The 22,878-nt window shown below is 48.3% G+C and overlaps 2 protein-coding genes across 2 annotated transcripts; both read left to right on the top strand.

Annotated features, from left to right (window-relative positions):
* Nucleotides 1-364: 364 nt before the first annotated feature.
* On the top strand, nt 365-3,589 carry stmn1b (stathmin 1b). Its single transcript, XM_066717707.1, has 5 exons — nt 365-462; nt 1,909-1,952; nt 2,196-2,368; nt 2,592-2,783; nt 3,119-3,589. The coding sequence occupies exons 2-5, from the start codon at nt 1,937-1,939 to the stop codon at nt 3,173-3,175; spliced, it is 438 nt and encodes a 145-aa protein (XP_066573804.1). The 5' UTR covers nt 365-462; nt 1,909-1,936; the 3' UTR covers nt 3,176-3,589.
* A 1,872-nt stretch (nt 3,590-5,461) lies between these two features.
* On the top strand, nt 5,462-10,930 carry paqr7b (progestin and adipoQ receptor family member VII, b). Its single transcript, XM_066717708.1, has 2 exons — nt 5,462-5,638; nt 6,458-10,930. The coding sequence occupies exon 2, from the start codon at nt 6,484-6,486 to the stop codon at nt 7,540-7,542; it is 1,059 nt and encodes a 352-aa protein (XP_066573805.1). The 5' UTR covers nt 5,462-5,638; nt 6,458-6,483; the 3' UTR covers nt 7,543-10,930.
* Nucleotides 10,931-22,878: the final 11,948 nt, after the last annotated feature.

Below are 22,878 nucleotides of genomic sequence, written 5' to 3' on the forward strand. Positions count from 1 at the left end.
TGAGTGTGTCAGTGCGTGAGTGTGTCTGTGCATGAGTGTGTCTGTGTGCGTGAGTGTGTCTGTGCATGAGTGTGTCTGTGCATGAGTGTGTCAGTGTGTATGTGCGTGAGTGTGTATGTGCGTGAGTGTGTCTGTGCATGAGTGTGTCTGTGTGCGTGAGTGTGTCTGTGCATGAGTGTGTCTGTGCATGAGTGTGTCAGTGTGTATGTGCGTGAGTGTGTCTTTGCAGACGCGCAGAGCGGATCGTGTTTCAGACACACAGCGCGTGGCTTTGTTTTGAGCGCCGGCGCGGGACTACAACTCCCAGAGCGAGGCGGGACGGGGGCGTGGCCTGCAGCCCCACCGGCCAATCACGGACAGGAGCGGAGAGTGACGGCGCGGCTCTGGTCCTTTTTTGCGCGAACAGCCCGCTGCGCGCAGAGTGAGATCCGGCGCGGTACGGCGAGCTGCTCTGCGAGAAAGGTGGGTGCGGGACTGGGGCGCGCCGAGTGCGGGGCGCAGGGCGGCTGTTTCTGCATGTTTAGTATACAAAGGGACAATTGAAGCATGCATATCGGTTGGATTTATTTTTCAAAGGCATTGCACTTTGGTTTTTTTGTTTTTGGTAGAATACCTGTCGCTAAGTCGACCTGATTTTATTCGGTCTTTTCTTAAATCCGTGCATTAGGAGTCGTGTTGCATGCGTGTGTCTGCAGCTCCGCCGCTGGGGTCTTTGTTGGCGAAAGGCGGGTGCGGGGGGAGCGGGCGCGCGGGACGCGCTGGAACCTTCCAGGGCTGGTCGCGCGGGTGTGCGTGATGGAGGGGCTGCTCGTCAGTGGAGCTGCGCTCGCCCCAGTCATTGTCTGCGCTTTATTGAGGGGGGGCGCCAATTGATCTACAGCCAGAGCTACAATTGTCCTTTATTGACTAATTGTCCCCCAGTGTGAAGGCAGTGGGTCTCTCGTGTCACTGGGGGGGTTTGGGGTCACCTGTGTCGTGCACCTGGCGCAGGAGAAGCCCGTGGATGAAGGGTCGCACTAGCTCTCCTGTGGTCATCAATGGGGGGTGCGGGTCCATTGTTCAAATCCAGGGCTGACGGGTGGATTCCATTATTGTGCGGGAGGAGAAGCCTGCCCCCCCAAAGCAAACCGGCGCATTGTCGCTCATTGTTCGAGCCTTTGATCCGAGCCGACAGCGCGCTCGTGCGGGCTTTGTTCAGTCGGCGCGCGCGCGTCTTTGTCTGCTGCCCGTTCTTTACAGCCCCCCCCCCCCCCCAAAAAAAAAACAAACACACGCACAACCACACCCCCGACCCCACACCCACACACGCACAGCCCCGCTGTCAGGGGTGGCTTGCTTCATGGCAGACCAAAGCTCGGTGCGGCTCGGAGGTCCTGGTTGCGCTAGTGGGGGTCTCCGGTGATGCTGTGCAGAGGCGCAGGGTCACGTGTGAACTGCTGCCCGGGTCCGATGTGTGCAGGGCGGTGGCTCTGCGCTCAGGCCGGGTTTCCGCGACACGCCTCCTCGGACTGCCTCCCCGACCGCGGCTGTAATTGCTGGTGTCTCGCCGTGTGGCGCTCGGGTCCCTCCTGCCTCCCCAGCGGACGCGCTGTGCTCCGTAACCGGTGGGGCGTCATTGTTGTGGCCGCGACCTGGCTGACCCGTCAGTCCAGCATCTTCCCGTATCGCAGCCACGGGTTCTCCCTCACAATTGGATTCAGCCTCGAATAAAAGGCAAGCAAACCAAGTGTTCATCTCCACTAAAGCTTCCAGAGAGGCTGCCAGACACCTGGGACATTTAATCCATTCGCCCCTTTGTCTATGTTGGTCAGAGGTCAGTCTTTCAGGTGTCAATCTATTGATCCAGTTTCTAGGTACTGTAGCACTGTTGTTGAAATATGCAAATCTAATCCTGTCCTGTTTGTGCAGGTGAACCAGCCTACAGTCTGCTGTTGAAATGGCGTCCTCTGGTGGTGAGTATGATCCTCCAGTCTCCTCCCCTGTGAAGCATCCGTGTGCATTGGGTCTCCTGGCCTATCTTGCTAACCAACCCCAACAGGGTGGAACAGTTCTTCTGTCAAGAACATTTAATGTTAAACACTCATTCCATCCTCTCCCACTTTAATGGAGTCCAAATAGTGCCGAGTCTGACGGGTCTATTGACCCGCCTGGCCTGCTGTGCGTTAATGGAAGTCTCTTGCCCGTTCCCCCTGCAGATATTCAGGTCAAGGAGCTGGACAAGCGCGCCTCTGGCCAGGCCTTTGAGGTCATCCTGAGCCCCACAGCCCCCGAAGCCAAGGCAGATTTCCCGCTCTCGCCCCCCAAGAAGAAGGACCTGTCCTTGGAGGAGATCCAGAGGAAACTGGAGGCTGCGGAGGAGAGACGTAAGGTAATCCCACCCCCTTGAGAAGGATGGTTTGAGCCATCGGACGTAATATGGATGAAGCCTTCAAGCACAATCCATAGTGACCTACTCTCTCATGGCTGTGGGTTTGCAGGTGTTTTTAAAAAGTGTTTTTAAACCTGTGTGAGCCCCTGACCTCCGGGTTACTCCCGTGTGGCTCATGTTGCCTCCAGCCCTTCACTCTCTGACCCCGTCTCCCCTCTCCCAGTCTCATGAGGCCGAGGTCCTGAAGCACTTAGCCGAGAAGCGCGAGCACGAGAAGGAGGTCCTTCAGAAAGCCATGGAGGAGAATAACAACTTCAGCAAAATGGCGGAGGAGAAGCTCAACTTGAAGATGGAGGCCAACAAAGAGAACCGCACAGCACTGCTGGCGGCCAAGAGTGAAAAGTTCAAAGAAAAGGTAAGTCTGAACCCGGTCAGAATTAGGACATCGGACTCAAATCCATTTTGTGTCAGTCCGTCCTTGCTGTCCAGTAATGTCACCCCCCCCCCAGACTGCCTACAGACCGGCGCCGTGTCTTTAAAGACTATGGGCACTTATGGCCTTGGGCAGGAAGCTTCGGGGTCAGTGTCCATCATGAATAATGAATGAGCTTGAACTCTTGAAATGGAAGTTTATTGCATTCGTTTAATTTTAAATGTGTGATTCTGAACTAACGGGCACTTAAGCTTCCAGCAGGTTTAGACATCCTTCCACACTGTACCTTTTCATACGATTCTCTTCTGCATTTCTAGGACAAGAAGATCGAAGAGGTTCGAAAGAATAAAGAAACCAAAGAAGGAGACAACTGAACTTTGCCAATTTGGGGAATATAGGGTTTTTTTTACGTATCCAAAGATCTTGGTTTATTTTCTTCATGGCCAGTATTTTTGTTTTCTTCTCTAAGTGGTTTTGTTCACTGCCTACCTTGTTGGGGAAAAACTGGAAGTTTAATCCACTTTTATTTCGTTCCCTCCACCCCCCTCTCTAAGTGTACTTGCGGTGGTTCTTGCTGTGGATATTCCTTGTCGCATCGGTTTTCTATTGGTAGATTTGTCCAATTGCAGCTTTGGAACTCTGAAATAAGCATTGTTTTTACCTGTAAAAGCATGTCTCTTCTGCGTAGATCCCTAATGTGGTCTGTTACATAGGGCGCACTGGAAATCAATCTGTGTTCATCGAAACTGCTGTTCCTTAAACAATAAAGTTGCACAGTTGTTCATTTATTGAGTCCCGTTTCTTGGCATTACTCTGTATGAGGTCCTATACTGATAAAGTGATGCACTTCACTAGCTTCCTCCTAGCAAACCTTAATCTACCGGACAGCCACATCCTAGTGGTGGTTGAGGAGGGGGGGTGGAGCCAGCCTTCTCCAAAGTAGTGTTTAAATTTCTACCAGACTGTTAAGGTTTGAATTGACCTTTAACCTCCACTTTCACTCCAAATGAGCAAATCAACCAGTAACTACTGTTTTAGAGGCGTCTATCCAGGCATTGATGTGTGATTTTCGAGGCCTATCCTGGTCTCTGCAGCCATCTAGTGGTCACCCTCACCACATCCACTTCTGTGGCAGCATCCCTGCTCCTCATGTTATGTCGATTTTATACATCGAATTAAAGATCTCTGTGCTTGGTTGGAGTGAAGACTGGACCCCTGTGACCCCCCCAGGCCCGTTTGTGGAGACTCGCAGGTCATGTGATGGCACAGATCTGAGTTCTTGCCTCAATGCGTGAAGGTATTGACCCTCCCTGAATGATGTCATACAGCAGTAGAGTAAGATGATGTCATACATGGGCATATCATTTGAACCTGTAAAATGCATAAATCCTTATCCGATTCGTAAATAAGTTAATTTAACAAGCAGTTGTGACTACAATGTTTTATTTATCTTGATTGTTGGGGGGGAAGGGCGCCAATTCTGTATGTTCCTCTGTATCGGTGTACGCTCCTGGAATGTGATTTTATACCCGACCCACAACGGTCCCCTTCATCGCCCGCCTCTCCCGGTTCGGATGCTGTCCGGGGGGCTCTGTGCCGCCTCTGCGGAGCGGCAGACAGGGGGCTCATTGTTCCCCCGCGCTGATCGGATTAGAGGCTCACTGGGCCGTGTGCCCCCCCAGCACGGCCAGGGTGCGAGACTTGTGGTTTGTAAAGCTGACCTAATTCTGCAACGTTTACAGGCTGTTTTGTTAATTTATAAACCCGTTTATTCTGTGCAGGCCGATAACTGGTGTGTTCAAGCAGCTCATATGTAGGTCTTGTGCATTTCCACGATAGTAAAATTGTGACAGAGAGATATTCTTATCATTTGTTTTGTATTTTGCTATATCCGTCCTATCTAAACCGTTTATTTCTCCCAGGTGACAGAGGCCGATCTGCTGGAGTTGACAATCCCCGGTGTTTGATGACTAACGGTTGCATCACCCCCCCTGCCCTCTCCATGCATCTACGGCATGCTTGGGAAATGTGAACTTTATTCTGGAGAGGGTGATGCATTTTTCAGGACGCCTTTGCTGGGTTTGAATAAACAATGACGCTCTTTCATGGATATCGATCCCATAGGGCCTCACAAAGCTGCCTTATCTCAGCCTCGCCCACAGCGGGACGGGCGAGAATGCAGCGTCGGTTTCAATACACAAAGTGAAGTTAAAGTTACATTCGCTGCAGTACTTTACTTTGTCCTGAATGCATAATGGTCACATGTAGCCCAAATCTGCACTATATCAGCCTCTGTGTCATCAGCCTGTAGGGTCTGGCTGTAGGTTTTGGCGTCACCCTTCACTGGCATTTGAAATGAACACAATAGAAACAATGCAGGCGCAATGGGAGTGATTATTAAACAAGATGCCACATGATTGCACTGGCTCTCCCACACCAGTCTCATCTCAGGCTACGGCGGCTGCAGTGAGCGCTGCTGCATCTGCGCAGTTGCGCGTTTTATGAGTTTCTCTCCGCTCCCAAACGGGGCGGGGCCAGCCCAGGCAAGGCGGCCGCACCTCCCCTACCATTGGCTGTAGCGCAGCGGAAGTCACGAAATCTAATCTGTGATTGGCTAAACGATGCGCCCGTCAAAGGCGCCTGCAATTCGCCAAGGGGGTACTGCCTACCCACCCACAGCCCACGATCCCGGACCGGCGGCGGCTGCGGACGCTGTGCAACCCGGGCAGGGGACCAGAGCTAGAAAACAGACGTCCATGGCACTCCTGTGCGTGTAGGACCGAGGACAGCTGTGCCATCGCGGACCCCGCCGGTCGTGCCCGTCTCCGCTTCCTCAGGTAAGGACGATGCCCCCGCAGGTCCGAGGCGGGCGCGGTGCTGCTGATGCGGACACAACTCGATCCCCGGGCCGGGCTGGACAGTACAGAACCGGGTCACAGGGGCTGTTAATGCCGGGGCTGGGCCTGCCGGTCTGTGTGCACAATGCGTGTGCAATGCGGTGACATCTGTGCAGCAGCAGCAGCAGCATCAGCACCATTAGTGCAGCGTGTGACTGCAGCCCTGTGATGGGCAGATGAAGGAGAGAAAGAGACGCGATCGCGACACCCTTCACAGTGTGACGTCATGCACAGGATCCTTCGCAGGTCTCGTGTTGCATTTTGGCTCGTACTTATAATGACGTAGAGTCTGGTAATATCACCAGCACTATTGATATCTATTTTAGTGTGTGCATACTTGAAAGGGCCCAAACAATAAAGGAAATCCATCTCTCTGTCAGACCTCTGATGAAGTCATTCCCTAGTGTAACATATTAACAGACATACGTGGAAAAACATGTCAGGTATTGATAACGCCTATGAACACCCGAAAAACAATTAAATAGACCGTAAATGTTGTGAAGGAACAGATTTAATAATCCAAATTGAAAAGCACAATGTTGTCCTGAGGTCACAGACTGAAAGTGTGAATGGCCGACTGGAATCGTCTGTATCTTCTTCATTTTCAATCCAATTCAAGTTTTGGAGAGTGTTTCCAATAACGTATGACTTGTTCGGAAAATGTAGGTGTGTTGTGTCCTAGCACGGCCCACACTGAGGGGGAGGGGGTTGTGCGTGTGCTATAAAAATGCATAAAACAGCATCCCGCCTCTCTTCCAGATCTCAGGGAGGCGCGTCCCCCTCTCATGGCCACCGTCGTGATGGAGCAGATCAGCCGGCTGTTCATCAACGTGCAGCAGCTCCGGCAGATCCCCCGGCTGCTGGAGTCGGCCTTCCCCACGCTGCCCTGCACCGTGCAGGACTGCGACGTGCCCTGGGTCTTCCGCGAGCCGCACGTCCTCACCGGCTACCGGCCGCTGCACCAGAGCTGGCGCTACTACTGGCTGACCCTGTTCCAGCGGCACAACGAGGCGGTCAACGTGTGGACCCACCTGGCGGCCGCCCTGGTCATCCTGGTGAAGTTCCAGCAGCTGGCCGAGACGGTGGACTTCCTGAGGGACCCCCACGCGCAGCCCCTCTTCATCATCCTGCTCTCCTCCTTCACCTACCTGTTCTTCAGCGCCCTGGCACACCTGCTGTCGGCCAAGTCCGAGCTCTCGCACTACACCTTCTTCTTCCTGGACTACGTGGGCGTGGCTGTCTACCAGTACGGCAGCGCCCTGGTCCATTTCTACTACGCCATTGAGGAGGAGTGGTACGCCGCTGTGCGCCACTTCTTCCTGCCCGCCGCCGCCTTCCTGGCCTGGCTGTCGTGTGCCGGATGCTGCTACGGCAAGTACATGAGCCATTGCCTGCCCAAGTTCGTCCACAAACTCTTCCAAGTGGTCCCCTCGGCCCTGGCCTACTGCCTGGACATCAGCCCTGTCCTCCACCGCATCGTCGCCTGCGCCGGCCAGGGCTGCGCCGACCCGGCCATCTCCTACCACCGATACCAGGTGCTCTTCTTCCTGGTCAGCGCCTACTTCTTCGCCTACCCGCACCCGGAGAAGTGGTTCCCGGGTCGGTGCGACTTCATCGGCCAGGGCCACCAGATCTTTCACGTCTTCCTGGTGCTGTGCACACTGACGCAGATCGAGGCGGTGAAGCTGGACTACGCGGCGCGCCGGGGGCTGTACGAACGCCTGCACGGGGACTCCACACACGACTTCAGCGCCCTGTTTGTGTTCACAGCCTGCTGCAGCGCCCTCACCGCCTTCTACATGAGGAACAGGGTGCGGGCCCAGATCAAGGACAAGGAAGAGTAGGGAGGAGCTCCAACACCTCGAAACAGCCCCCCACCCCGTCACAGGCAACGCCCTTCTCATTTAGTGAACCCTTATTGTTGTCTTTTACTTCCCTGCACAGTGAGCTGCCCGTGTATTTGACAGCCAGGCCACTGGGGGAGAATCAAACTGCATTAGATCTAGACTTAAAAAGAACGAAACAAAGGACATGTTGAACAACATCCGTCTCGTCACACACAGGAGCGAATCATTGCAGCGGCTGAGAAACTAGACCCGTCGTTCCGTTCATACGTGTCATCTGTTCTCATCAGTGGAGACAGTGATCGTTGTATCTGTGCTGTGTACGTCTCAGACTCAGAAAGCTAAGCACGCTCTTTGCCAAAAATCATCTTTCAGGGTCACACGTTCTAATATAGATAATTAGCTCCATTGGCCGTTAGCTGGTCTCACTAAACCCCATGTTGTCTCTATTAGTGTACACTGTTTACTGCTGTTCGAAGTGTTGATCCTGTTTTATTAATTCGTGTCCCAGCAGTAAGACAATAAATATGGTCTGACTTCACTACACAAGTCTTGAGTGGAGATGAACAGACCAGCCGAGCGTGACGTTCAACTGGACCATTACCAGAGCTGCTGTGATCGCTGGGCAGCTGGGAATAGCGGAGGTCCATGGCTGCTATTCTCGCGTGACAATGCATTACCCACGGACAGTATTCAGAGGCTGTGAAGTGCAGCGGTCAGCGGTGCGAGGTGTTGAGGTGGGAGGGTGTCATCTCTCCCCTTCATTCCCTCCCTCCCTCCTGCTGGTGCACAGTGTGCTGTCAGAACTGCGTGTTTGATCTGATCAGCCCCTGTGGCAGCCGTGCCCAACGCCCGCTGGAAGAGGCACGTTTAAATGAGACAGTGGGGTTACAGGTACCGGCCAGACCGCTTCAGTCCAGAGCGGCTCGTTGGGCTCTGGACTCTGTTGTTCTGTCGCTCGGCTCTTGCGGTGATTACAGTCACACAACACAGCAAACAGAAAGAGAGATGCAAAATATCATATATGTGCCGCTATGCTTGTATTCCATGTTTTCAGATGCCATTACTTTGGCAGCGTTCGAAGAACCCCGAACTTCAGTTTCCCCCTCGGAGACTGAGCCAGACCGAGAGCAGTACGGCAAGCCCACCTGGACAAAAATGGCCATCCATACGGAACCTGTATGGTTCATAAACATGTGATCCTCATATATTTCATCTGATAAACTGTCTCCTTTATTGCATGTTTAAAATACAGTGGACGCATATAAAACATGTTAGTGTGTGATGCGTGTATTTATTGTATTGGTGGAAATTATATTGTAGAAACAACCTCACTATATATTTTCAACCTATAAAATAAATATGAGGATTACAGACTAAAATATATCACATATATCTTATGGAACAATATGTGGATCACACCATAGATTTAGAATATATAATCGCTCTGTATGGAAAGTACTTGTAATTCAGTTTGTTGAAATTCAGCCTCATCCGTCTAAACTGGGCACTTAAAGCGTGTTTGGCCAGACTGAGATAGAAATGCAGTCTTGGTTTGTTGATAACCACAGTTTTTTGTGTATTTGTGTGTTTTATGTTGAAATGTCTGCTTATATTTTAGGGTAAGACCACCAATAACAGCAGAGTAATGCCTGAATTAAGCTATAACGTTTTATTAAAAGAAAATGCTTGTGATAACATTTTATAGATTTAGTTTTGTAATATATATATATATATATATATATATATATATATATATATATATATAAAGAAAAGATATTGAAAGATATTAGTAACAAAAAACAAAATCTCTTCACCTTTAAATGACGGATCCTAGCCTGAAGAGGTGAAGAAAAATATAGTTAAAACCTTTGCCATTGGGATAATTAGTATTTTGCTTAAAGACAAAATAATTAAATTGTACACAGTGATTTAAGTCAATCAGAAAATTAAAAAATGACAATTGCATCCACTGTCCAAAACACACGTTCTCGGTTGTCTGACTACTGAAGAATATTTATTAAGTCAAGAAGTGATTTCAGTTGAAAGGAAAAGTAAGAATCACAGCACTGTGTAGATCAAACCTCTGTCTCTTCTAAGAGGACGATCAGCGATGCCGTCTCTGTGGGAATTTCACTGCACGTCTCTGATCTGCCCGAGGTTATACGAGCTGCTTTCATACCTGACTGGAGCTGGAGACTCAAAAACACGTCCTCCTGCCTCCGGGTCTTTTATTCGCATCTAATGTGAACTGGACTTGCAATAAGTGAATCTGTGCCGCCCAGCCAGGCAAGAGGAGGGGGTTGATTTGTCAAGCCCTAAACTACGCATCGATTTAAACACTGTTTACAAATCGGCAGAAACACGAACAATAGCAGCATATTAAACGAGTGGCATCTATAGGAAAATACTCAATTATAGATGCTGTCAAATTGAAATACATACGCTTTATTTACACAGTCTGTCTTAAATATACGGACAGTTTTTTTCAGCCGTTACAAGTCGTTTCAGTGTTGGTTCTGTTGAAGTAGACAAAGATGTCATTTGTGTAGAAGTTGTGTGTCTGTGAGCATCAGGCCCGGGTGTCGAGATGTCTCTGTGTCTTGTGATTGCAGCGCAGTGCTGCCGTGTGTTTGATCATTCAAGCCCGAGCTACAGGAACTCAGAGTGTTTCTCCCTGAGGAAGAGGAGTGGATCAATTAAAGTGCAGATCACAAAACACTCTCACACCTGCTACTCCTCCCCGGGGCTTAAGTGAAGCAAAAGAAAGAAGGAGAGAGAGAAGGTCTTTGTTCACCCCTGTGATTTATTTTCATTGAACGATTCAGCACTTTATTCATGAGAAGGTTTAAACATGACGTGTCGGACTTGAAAGCATGGATGTGTGTCAGGGGACAGGATCCGATTCCGTCTCTTCCCAGCGGCCTTTGCTTTACTGCGACATAAAGGTCCTTCTGTAGATGCTCCTGACTCTTCGTGCTTTGCAGTGCGTTTCTGCACAAGTGCGTGCGTCTCGATGGCACGGCACAGGGCTGCGTTGGGCTCTGACTGCGCTGCGCTGTGCTCGTCTGCGCGGTGTGAGAAGTGCATCCCTGACTCTGCCCGGCGGAGAGACGACAGCGCTGCTCTGGACGTTCCGGCCGATGTCTGTCCAGTGATGTCTTTTGTGTTTCTGCACGGGGCCGTGGGGCGAGATGAGGTCGCTCCTGGACCAGCTCCCGGAGCGACCAGTGACTCGATCAGAGACAGAGACTGGCAGCTCAATATGTACCAGCTAAATCATATCCACTTAACCCGACCAGGGTGTGTCTGAAGTGCAAATAAACCAAGGCTAAACTGACTGTGCATTATCATCTTGTTATATTAAATTAATAAACGAATGTAGTTGTACTGGCCTCTGTGTCCGTGTCTGTCATTGTGCTGCGACGTAAAGCCGGTCAGGAACGTGTGTTGAAGCTGCTGAAGGGCTCCACTGACCTGGTCTGCTTGATGGTCTGTAGACTCTGAAGGGTGTTGGACAGCCTTTGCTATCACTGCCTCATTATGGGATTTTGTCACAAGCAGTGGAGATGTTTTAGGAGTTAAGAGTCCAAACCACTGTTTTCCTGGCTCCCTGAGACCCCAGAGTTTGTGCCTCCAAGGGATCAGGAAAGTGACTTAGGATCCCCCTCCACGAAGCGTCACATTTCCGATCATCTCCAGTTGTCTGAGTAGTTTCTCCTGTGAGAACTATGAGTTGTAAAACTTCTCAGGAGCATCACCTGGCTGCTTTTGAAGGAACATACAGAGCGTGCTGCTTACTGTCCCATTTGGTAAGATTGCTGATGAGGAAAGATGTCACTGAGGCTCCTGAGATCCGAGACAAATCCCAAAGCAGGGCTCTGATCCCCTGTTGATCTCATCAGCCCTGAAGGTTTAATGGGGGGCTTGCTTTCATTGAAAAAGGGGGATTGGCAGAGCCATACATCTGTTTTCAAAAACTGCTTCAACCAGTGCAGCCCAACCCAGTGGACACGAGGCAGGGAACGTCCTGGATGGGACATCACACACACACACACACACACACACACGATGACACAACTACTTGAGCAGTCTGTCACTGGAATCCCGAGCCCCCGGAGAAAACCCACATGGCCACAAGAACAGGCCCACTCCACACAGGTAGATGCTGAAGCTGTGAGGTGACGCCACTGCCCCACCCTGATTTTTAGGACTTGACAACTTGACGGTACAGTCCCATACAGAGATAGCAGGATGACCTCTGTTGGTGGGCTCCCTTTCCCTTTCTGTAACAGGCCTCAGCTCAGATAAATAAGGTGCTTTAATTACACCAGAGGAACTGGTTTGAACCCTTCTCCAGTGGGTGGGTGTGATTGGTAGACGTGAGTTTGATACCTGCATTGCTGAATGAGCCGGGTCGTGGTGCTGCTGAGAGCTCTGAGTGAAGTTGGGCTCCACTGTCGTCCTGCAGAGACTGGGCTGAACTCCTCACTGATCCTGCAAAAGCATCACATGACTCGACATTGACTGGAGGTGCCTCTAATCACAGCCCTCCTCCCACCCACGTATAGATGACATTATATTCCAAAGTGTAAGAGTTCAAAGCCTGTCTATCTATCTGTCTATCTGTCTGTCTATCTTATCTATCTAATCTATCTCTCAATCTATCTATCCATCCCTCTGTCTGCTCGGTTTGTCAGTTTCCAGCGTGTTATTTAAAGAGGCTCTGCAGAGTTTCTAGCCCTGAAGGTAAGAGTCCAGCCCTGGATTACATCAATAAAATGGTTAAAATGAGTAGTTGACCTGAGATCTCTGTTTAAATTACTGCATTTCTCCGGGATTTACATATTTAAGTGAGAGAGAGGGATGGGGTGAGAGAGAGAAGAGAGGGATAAAAAGAAGGGATGGGATACACAATTAAATATTGTCATTGCCGTGAAAAATAGTAATTAACATGTTGGAGTAATAAGTGTTGGAACCAAACTTCTCCACTAGATGGCAGCATTGCTATTGAAACACACGTCAGTGCCGCACAAACCTCTCTGCAATGTGGATGAATTAAAAGCATTTCATTATAAGAGCTCTGATTCAGAAGCCTGTTGGCAGTGTACATTTCCTCCAGGATTTATTTTAAACAACTCCTTTATCTTCGAGCCTCGTGTTATTTGTTTCTAGAAGAAATTAATTCCTTTATTGTATGCTCTGTGTGACTTGGGATCTTTATTACTTTATTACTGGAGTGCTATATTGTCTGTTTCCTTCTGACTCCAACAGATACAGTGCAAATTAAGCCATAGTCTCCTGTAAACACACTGTGTACTACAACTACAACAACAACACACGTGGGAAAGATAACCGTCACTGGTCTGGTCTGTCCTCATAATTCAACCTCAGTGCATGTCTGCGGTGCGGGCAGATGATTGAGAAAATTGATTATTTATCAATCCAATATTGAATACATTTGAGCCACAGCTTTATCCGCGGTGACTCTAACAAGCTCCCTTGCGCTATCAACAATGGCTACACAAATCACACACAACAACCCCCCCATACAGGCAGCCTATACGCACTGACAGACAAGGGAGCTGAATGGAGGCAGGTGTGTAGTGACTGGCATAGCTTTAACATTCAGGTTCATTGTAGCTCTGCAAGTGACTGTGTTGTGTGTGTGTGTGTGTGTGTGTGTGTGTGTGTGTGTGTGTGTGTGTCTGTGCGCATGCATGCGCGTGTGTGTGTGTGTGTCTGTGCGCATGCATGCGTGTGTGTGTGTATTGACCTGTTTGAAGTCTGGAGCACCTCTCTGGTAATGATATCGATCCATGTTTCATGGCATCTGTTCTTGACTTCATTATCTCTCCACTTCATCACAACAGCAGCCGACATGCCAAGACTCACGTCCGCACAACAGGAAGTCCTCACTGCTGGACACGTCATCATTGCTCAACATTTAACTACACAACTAAGGTAGTGTCTAGAATAAGCAAAGACCCAACCCAACACATTTCCCAGTTCAGTCTGATAGAGACTTAAAACTGGGCCAAGATCTTCTTTTCAGCAGGACAATGATCCAGAGCACACAGCCACAGCTACATTGCAGCGGCTGAAGAACAATACAGTGACTGTCCTTGAGTGGCCCAAGTCTTGACTTGAATCCGGTGGAGAATCTGTGGAAAGACTTGTCCATAAGCGATCCCCAAGCAACCTGAGAGAGCTTGAGCAAATCTGACAAGAAGAGCGGGGCAAGAATTGTGCCAAGCTGGTGTGCAAAGCTGGTAGAGACTCAACCAAAAAGGTGCTTCTGACAAATATAGAGTTGATGGGTCTGAATTCTGAACACATTGCAGTCTCTGAATGGGAAGCTGTATGTAAACATATACCGTACATCACCCTGGAGAAGGATGTCTGCTAACAAAATTAGCACACATAGATATGAACATTTCTGAAGATCTATTTGTAAGGACTGTAGAGAGAGTCGTGCCCCTGGGAGGAGGTGGGGGGGGAACACACTGTATATGACCTCACAGGGTCAGGACACAGAGTCGTCAGTGAACTTCAGTGGAGCTGCTATTATTTTATTCATTACCCTTTAAGAGCAGAGCTGCAGATTGCGGTGAAGCAGACAACAAGAAGACAAATAAGGACACAGAGCACTTCTCTGTTGTTTTCTTTGGTTAATAACTTTTTCTCCACAAGAAATTCTGCTCAGTTGACCTTTTTACATCCGTGAGATGGCGCTGGCTCTGAGACGCTCTGGGCTGTGATTTCCACGGATGGACGCCGATCGGACAGACGACAGCGAGGGGAAGCGGAAGTGACAGCTGGGCCCCGGCTGGTGATCGGCAGCCTGATTCACCGGCTTACCTCTGGACGAGCGGCCGGCCGTGCGTGGGCAGAGCGTGGCTGAGTGGGGACGGCATCCATCTCCAGGCTGACAAACATCACTGCCTGCCTGACAGCCTACACAGCACTCCTGCCCCCACTGGTGCATCACCGCCAGGCTGTCCTTAACTCTTCACTGGCCGAGTGAGTGAGCGCTGCTGTGGGGACGCTCCGGTGCCAGGCAGGGTAACATAACGGCCCGCTGTCGAGTAACACGACCCCGGGAGGACAGCTGGCCAAGGAACGATAATTCCTACTCAGAGAGACTGAGGGCACAGAACCTTTTCACCCTGGAACAGAGGAGACTACGTGGGGACTTGATCCAAGTCTTCAAAATCATGAAAGGCATCGACCACATCAAACCAAAGGAGCTTTTCCAGATCAGCAGGGACACACGCACCCGGGACACAAATGGAAATTGGGCTTCAAGGCATTCAAGACAGAAAACAGGAGACACTTCTTCACACAGAGAGGCGTCACAATCTGAACAAACTCCCCAGCGATGTGGCTGAAGAGACAATTTGGGAACATTCAGAAACAGACTGGATAGGATCCTTGATCACTTAGTTATTAATGGACATCAAACGAGCGCGATGGGGCGAATGGGCTCCTCTCGACTGGACACTGTCTTGTGTTCTTATGTTTCTTATGTTCTTATTTCATATTAATTTAGAACCAGTCTATTAATGTTACCCTTTGTGTTGAAACTTATTATCGGCCAATTTACCTAAACCTACTCTCCCCTTATTTACAAGGAATGGTTTTTAATGGACGGCCGTTAATGCGCTGGCGACGCTGGTAATGGCAGCCATGAGCATCAGAGGAGTTGCGGGTCTGACAGAGTATGGATCCGGACCCAAAGACAGCTCAGCTATTCTAACGGCTCCTTTGAGTGCTAGAGATCTGAACTATGGCCGTCGGTTTCACACCACTGACAAAGACAGCATTGAAAACACACAGATTGCCAGGAAAGAAATAAGTCGATTCACATAATTGCAGAAGAAATGATTTTAGAATACTTAAAAAATAACTGTGACATCAATTGCGCAGAGAAGGATGTGTAAAAAGTAAGGGATCACTCAGTCCCCCCTTTTCTGAGAGAGCCCCTCGTGTTGCGTCCGCGCGGATCGGTGTGTGTTCGGGTGACAGCCACGTGCTGAATGCCTGCAACGTCCCTCGCTACAATCAACTCCTTTGTTTAAACAGAGTAAAGCCAGAGAGGACCGGTCTGCATCCGACACACTGACCAATTGATTAGAAAGGATTTTTCCTGGAGGTTTATGTATTTTGGGGCTGAGTAGTTCAGGGTGATTGTTAAGGTTTATTGGTTTTTCAGTGTTTTATGCTTGCTGTGCACACTGAATGCCTCCTCTCTGGAAGCTGAGAGGGATTGAGCTCTTTGTGCAACTGACAGGCAGTATCTCGTCTCGCCAGGCAGCGGCAGTGGAGCCACGCCACTCGAGCGTCCGGACCTCGACGCCTCCTGCAGCAGCAGCTGTCACTGGGTTGGACTCTGGCAGGATGTTTCACCAGCATACGGAGGACTGCCCCGCCCAAAGCTACACTTCCACCTGCAGAGAAAGCCTGTATACCCGCTCCTGCACAGTGCGGCGTTGTTGCTCTCCACGTGTCACACTTCATTCCCTCTCTACAGTTTCTCATGACAGCAAACCGACTCCCCGCCCTCCTCTCTGTGCTGCTTTGTTCAGCGCCGCTCCTGGCTTGGTTCTGGAATTCATGGTATCACAAATCAACTGGGTTTTTCCTGCTAGTTTCCCTCAAAAGGGGGTTAATTGGCTGCGCTCGTCTCACACAGCTTGCAGCATAATGATTGTGCTCGAAATGTAATTAATATCATATGTTACCTTGACAGTTTAAGTGCTTTTGTGTGGTGACCATAATGGAGCTTTACAAACTGGAATAGAAATTACAAATGTATTTATTTATTTACTGATTTATACCAATAAGTATAATCCAGGTCATTTATCCAGAGATAAACCTGATATATCAGTTTTGTAATAAGAACATAAGAACATAAGAAAGTTTACATATGACAGGAGCCCATTCGCCCCATCGCGCTCGTTTGGTGTCCATTAATAACTAAGTGATCAAGGATCCTATCCAGTCTGTTTTTGAATGTTCCCAAATTGTCTCTTCAGCCACATCGCTGGGGAGTTTGTTCAGATTGTGACGCCTTTCTGTGTGAAGAAGTGTCTCCTGTTTTCCGTTTTGAATGCCTTGAAGCCCAATTTCCATTTGTGTCCCCGGGTGCGTGTGTCCCTGCTGATCTGGAAAAGCTCCTTTGGTTTGATGTGGTCGATGCCTTTCATGATTTTGAAGACTTGGATCAAGTCCCCACGTAGTCTCCTCTGTTCCAGGGTGAAAAGGTTCAGGTCCTCAGTCTCTCAGTAGGACATTCCCTTCAGACCTGGAATAAGTCTGGAGTAATCAGCAGCATGTATCGCAAACTGCTCTGTAAAGCCTGAACCGTCGCTCGAGCGATTCTGTAAACTGTGATCCACGAGGGCGTCTCGCAGTCGGTGCTGAGCGTCCGTGTCAGCACAGAGACGTCAGGGAGGACCGCTCTGTCCTCCGAGATGCAACACCTGTATCTCAGCACAGCCTGGGCAGCACGGAGACACAGTTCGCTCTGTGTTTCGCTTGACTGGCCGTGAATCGCCTTGGTGGCCGCGGTGCATCAGGGACGTCTCGGTAAACGACTGCCGATGAATGACAACGATGTGAAGGGATTATCGACGTGTTTACCATTATGGTACTTACAGTTATTATGTAGAGCATGTATAAGTGGAAATACAGCACATGCAGAAGTGTGACGAAAATCATCTGACTACTCTTTGACATGACTCTCTCGTGTCTGGGTTCGGCTTCTGCTCCCAGTGTGCGTCCGAATCACAACGAGGAGCTGGATTTGTACTGGCTGACGGATACCTGGAGATGAGGCAGGGAGGTAGAGAACTTCAAATGGAGAAGATTCAGATTCCACTGCATCTACTGAGCATCTACTGTGAATTTCCATAAAAAGGCCCACAGTTTGTGCTATGAAATGCATGACTCTCATTATGACTATTGTATAACGCACAACCTACATGCAATGAGAATGTCAGTGTGTTAATTGGTGAGACTCGAAGGCAGCTGAATCACAAACCCGAGGTGGCATTCGGTGTTTGTAAACTCTTTAAAGAATGACAGACTGTGATGTGATTGATTCTTTCTTTTCTCTGCCTGCTTTCAGGGGGACCACAGGTGGGTCTGCATTTATACAGGAGTTCAGTAGGCAATGATTCAAGGTGTCTTTGTCTCACGTAGCGGCTTCACACGGGGGTGCCATCTCAACGCACTGCGGTGGTACTGTAGACGATGAAGTGGAATAAACTATTTTGGCATTTTGAAGTGAAACAAGTGTGTAATGTTCCCACACGTTTATTCCACCCAGCCTCTCGGAGGAGAGCGCACGGCTGTGACACGCATTGCGGAGCTGTGAAATTCACATCATAAAAACACAGATTTCCATCAGAGCTGCACAAATCGTGTCATTACCTCCCCGTCGTTCCCGAAACGACCCCTTATTTACCTGTTTGTTTTAGTTTCTGCAAACACAATCCAGACCCAATCAGACCTCTGACCTTCCCACAACTCGCAAATTACAATGCTGAACTCACTCGCGTTGGGCTTCATCGCCAGAGGGAACATTTCTACTACTTATAATGATTTCCATAACATCGGTGTAGAAGGTAATACTTCATGCTGACTAGAACTCAGCTCTCTCCCAGATCATTAATTCTCACCCGTACCATGACCTAATGTGATCCTTCTGCATGTCACTTCATCTGTGCCTCTGGGGATCAATCTGACCTCTCTGAGAAACCGGGTTGTAGAGTCTCCCACGGATCCTTGACAGCCCCCTTCCACTGGGTAAAGTCGGATCCTCCGTCCTCGTTGTTGCACTTCAGGAGCTAGTTGAGCACCGAAGTCTCTTCCTCATCCACAGCATCCTCTCACGGCACTGTTATCTCTACCAGGTGAAAAAGGTGTGCTGTCTACGAGGCTACAAGGCTGGTAGAAGTTAGTGGTGTCAGTTTCACGTGGGAATGTAAGCTGTTGACCAACATTCAATTGCACTTTCCACTCTCTAGCAGTTTCCCAGACGTGGACTGGTTTCTTTACCTTGACCTTTCTTTTGTGGTTTCTCCCTGGGACGGAGAAATGTTTTGATGGGACCAGCAGTAATTCATTGATCGTGTAACGCTTTCATTCCAGTGCTAAAGCCAAACATCGCAGTACTTGGTCACAACGCCAATTAAACTGTCCTTGGCTGAGACTCACTCAACATCCCGTCAAAATGTGCCTTCGAGTTGCTGGTGATGAACACAGTAGACACAAAGGGATTCGTATCGGCCACCAATTTTCAGATGGAAGTTGAGTGTTAGTCTGAATATTTGCTGGTATATTCATGGCAGTTTGATTCATATTATCTGCCTGTTTGTTAATCTCAGGGAGGTCACCTCGGGTTGATCCACAATGCAGATCGAAACCAAATGAGTATGATAATAAAATCTAACATTTTAAACCCACTACTAAGTCAATCTCGAATTAAAATAAAACCAAAACATCTATATACCATGTATCACCTCTACTTTTGAACATATGACAAATCAATAAACTAATCAATACATCAGGTAATCAATAAAACAGATTATAATTAAAACTTGCAATCAAACCTATCGAGCCTCATCATGAAAATGAATTTGTCTGTGATCACATCGTTTCATGTGAGTAAAACCCAGATAACTCCACATATGAAGAACACGTCTGCCCATTTTCTCCCAGGTTTCATCACGGGTGCTGCCTCCTCCCTCACATGCTGGTCTCGTATAAATAAAATCATGATGGGGTAGATGTTCGTCATGTGGGATTTGTGTGTAGGTCAAGGTTTTGATTTGGTCTGGTCCCCAGTTCCTGAAAATACCTGATAAGAAGGAAAGCAGGAATGCTGTCACATGATTTTTTTTTTAAAGCTCCCTTCACTCTATCAATCACAACGGCACCACGAACATCACCAGACTGTATACAGCACCTCTATCTGTTACTCACTCTGTCTAAAAAAATAAAAGACAGAGAGAGAGAGAATAAAACTGGACAGCTGCTAAATTACCAAGGATTAAAGGTAATTATACCATAGCTAATTACTCCCACACAGATGTAACTGTTTGCAGAGCAGTTGTGACACATGCATCCCATTAACTTGTATCGAGCTGGGGCAGCCACTGGTGGATTTCATATCATTATAGGGTGTGTCACCACTAATACGTTAAGAGGCATTTTAATGTCCTTCCTCAGCCTGGATTTCACCAGATCTCTCTGAATTGCAGTGAAGCTCAACTATTCATCACAGAATGCGGCAGAAATGTCTAAAACATTGACACAATAGGAAATGTTAAAACATCTCCCGGTATCTCCCACGTCATACTGGAAGAGCCGGAGAGAAGTAAACTAAATAAAACACTGGCAAAATGTTCTGTTTCATAAGATGCAGGAAGGACTGTCTGAGAACAGTGCTAGGCCTGCTCTGTCCTAGTGTCGTGCTCCAGTCCAAATGCTACACCCCCGATGTCATCTGTGTAGATTTGGAAGAAGGAGGATCTGTTCTTCATCCTGAGAAAGATGACACATGGTGACACAGGTGTTGTACTGGGTTGGCGTTACGTTTGGAATGGGTGGAAGTGCCCACATGTGTAGGATAAATCGTCACCCACATCCTCATATGTATTCATTTAAGCCTTGGTAGCTGACAGAGAGTTGGCTCTAACAGTATTTTAATATTCACACTTTGTTTTGTGTGTGTGTTTTTAATGAATACATCACAGATAATGGGCCAGACCAAATCAAAACACTTATCCTTGCTGGGAATGTGAAAGGCAGAGCGTTTATTGCTGGTTTCTGATTCACAACTCCCAATTTGCGCAACCAAAACAAACGTCTGCATCAAGTGAAAGGGGGGGATCACTTAAAATTGGTCATGAAAATGGGAAAGCAAAATAAAAACACCTGTCGACCACTCAATGGCTCATATTTTGTATATTTTAGAGGGACAGAAACCAGCAAACAAACAAACAAACAAACAAACAAAATAAGTGAAAGGCAGAAACATAATTCTCATTCCACATAATCTAATGTTTATTTAATTCCCCACATCTCCTATAGGTATATTGCTGGTAATAAGAACTAATGCTTTCTGTAATGTGTACGAAATAATATCAAAACTTGCTTAAATGTTAAATAATAATACTGTTCTTCGCACCCTGGTCTGCCAGAATATTCAAACCGTGCACAACAACAGTTAGGGAAGATATTTAACTTGTTATTAAAATTTAAAACAATGACCAACAATTAGCCAAGGAAGGCTCTCTATCAATCTCTGTCATCACAACAAAGCCACACTCATATTGTAAATTAAACTTCATGCTAAATTTATGCTACACAAAACTGAAAATATATACATTCACAGTACAAGTGTGGTAATAATAAGTAATTAAATAATTGATGCACCGCTCCTATTTGTTTGCATTTTACAAGACTATAACTTGCAAAACCGAAATATATAATATTAACGCCCTCTGCTGGTGTGATCCAACAGTGCCGGCTGGAGCTCCGTGTCAGAGCAGCGCAAGGGCCCATGGGAGTGCAGTGGCCCTGGGGACTCTGAACTGTGGCCCCTGTGACCCTGAATAGAGTAGTCCTGTGTGTACCCTTTAATATATGTCCCTTCATCTGCCTCCCCATAGCTGACAATCGTGCTCCCACTGTAAATTACGATCAGACACCCCCACCCCCAACGTGGCTTAACTCATATTACACATTAACACTCGGACTACAGTGGCCATATATAATTATTCAAATGTCTAATTAGCTGAACGCAAGGACATTATTGACAGTCGTGCCCCCGGGGTCAGAATCGCGATATGACCCGACCCCGCCTCCGTAGTGACGTGTCTATTGTGCAACAGTGCTGCAGTCGGACGTCACTGGTGCATCCGGCATCTTCTGGCTTCCACCCCGTTTGAAACTGAAGGCGCACAACCAGCTGTCGAGGCGGTTTATTGTCTCTTTCCACGGTCCTTCCCAGTATAAACTACTTTTTAATCCGCACAAAGACCTAAGGACATTGCTCCTCCCGCACAGCATCAGCTCCTGCAGTCTGGAGAGGCCTTCACCCGCCGACTGCAGCACGCCAGTGAGTAGTTTACGTGCTCGTGTTTGACGCCGAGTGAGACACACACATATGCCCGCACTCACACACACACTCACACACACACACACACACACACTGACACACACCCACACACACAAACACACACACACACACACACGCACACTCTCTCTCACACACACTTACTGCTGTGATAATCGGGGACGTATGCCAGGCTGTACAGTGGGGGAAAAAAGTATTTGATCCCCTGCTGATTTTGTACGTTTGCCCACTGACAAAGAAATGATCAGCCTATAATTTTAATGGTAGGTGTATTTTAACAGTGAGAGACAGAATAACAACAAAAAAATCCAGAAAAACGCATTTCAAAAAAGTTATACATTGATTTGAATGTTAATGAGGGAAATAAGTATTTGATCCCCTATCAATCAGCAAGATTTCTGGCTCCCAGGTGTCTTTTATACAGGTAACGAGCTGAGATTAGGAGCACTCTCTTAAAGGGACTGCTCCCAATCTCAGCTCGTTACCTGTATAAAAGACACCTGTCCACAGAAGCAATCAATCAATCAGATTCCAAACTCTCCACCATGGCCAAGACCAAAGAGCTGTCCAAGTATGTCAGGGACAAGATTGTAGACCTACACAAGGCTGGAATGGGCTACAAGACCATCGCCAAGCAGCTTGGTGAGAATGTGACAACAGTTGGTGCGATTATTCGCAAATGAAAAAAACACAAAATAACTGTCAGTCTCCCTTGGTCTGGGGCTCCATGCAAGATCTCACCTCGTGGAGTTTGAATGATCATGAGAACGGTGAGGAATCAGCCCAGAACTACACGGGAGGATCTTGTTAATGATCTCAAGGCAGCTGGTACCATAGTCACCAAGAAAACAATTGGTAACACACTACGCCGTGAAGGACTGAAATCCTGCAGCGCCCGCAAGGTCCCCCTGCTCAAGAAAGCACATGTACAGGCCCGTCTGAAGTTTGCCAATGAACATCTGAATGATTCAGAGGAGAACTGGGTGAAAGTGTTGTGGTCAGATGAGACCAAAATTGAGCTCTATGGCATCAACTCAACTCGCCGTGTTTGGAGGAGGAGGAATGACCCCAAGAACACCATCCCCACCGTCAAACATGGAGGTGGAAACATTATGCTTTGGGGGTGTTTTTCTGCTAAGGGGACAGGACAACTGCACCGCATCAAAGGGACGATGGACGGTGCCATG

This window comes from Amia ocellicauda, chromosome 11 (assembly GCF_036373705.1).
Source record: "Amia ocellicauda isolate fAmiCal2 chromosome 11, fAmiCal2.hap1, whole genome shotgun sequence".
NCBI lineage: Eukaryota > Metazoa > Chordata > Actinopteri > Amiiformes > Amiidae > Amia > Amia ocellicauda.

Bases quoted from the DNA above. Each gene is read 5' to 3' on its own strand.
- stmn1b (XM_066717707.1), top strand. The intron at 2,369-2,591 runs GTAATCCCACCC...CCCCTCTCCCAG, and splicing joins CTGCGGAGGAGAGACGTAAG to TCTCATGAGGCCGAGGTCCT. The intron at 2,784-3,118 runs GTAAGTCTGAAC...CTGCATTTCTAG, and splicing joins GTGAAAAGTTCAAAGAAAAG to GACAAGAAGATCGAAGAGGT.
- paqr7b (XM_066717708.1), top strand. From the start codon at position 6,484: ATGGCCACCGTCGTGATGGAGCAGATCAGCCGGCTGTTCATCAACGTG.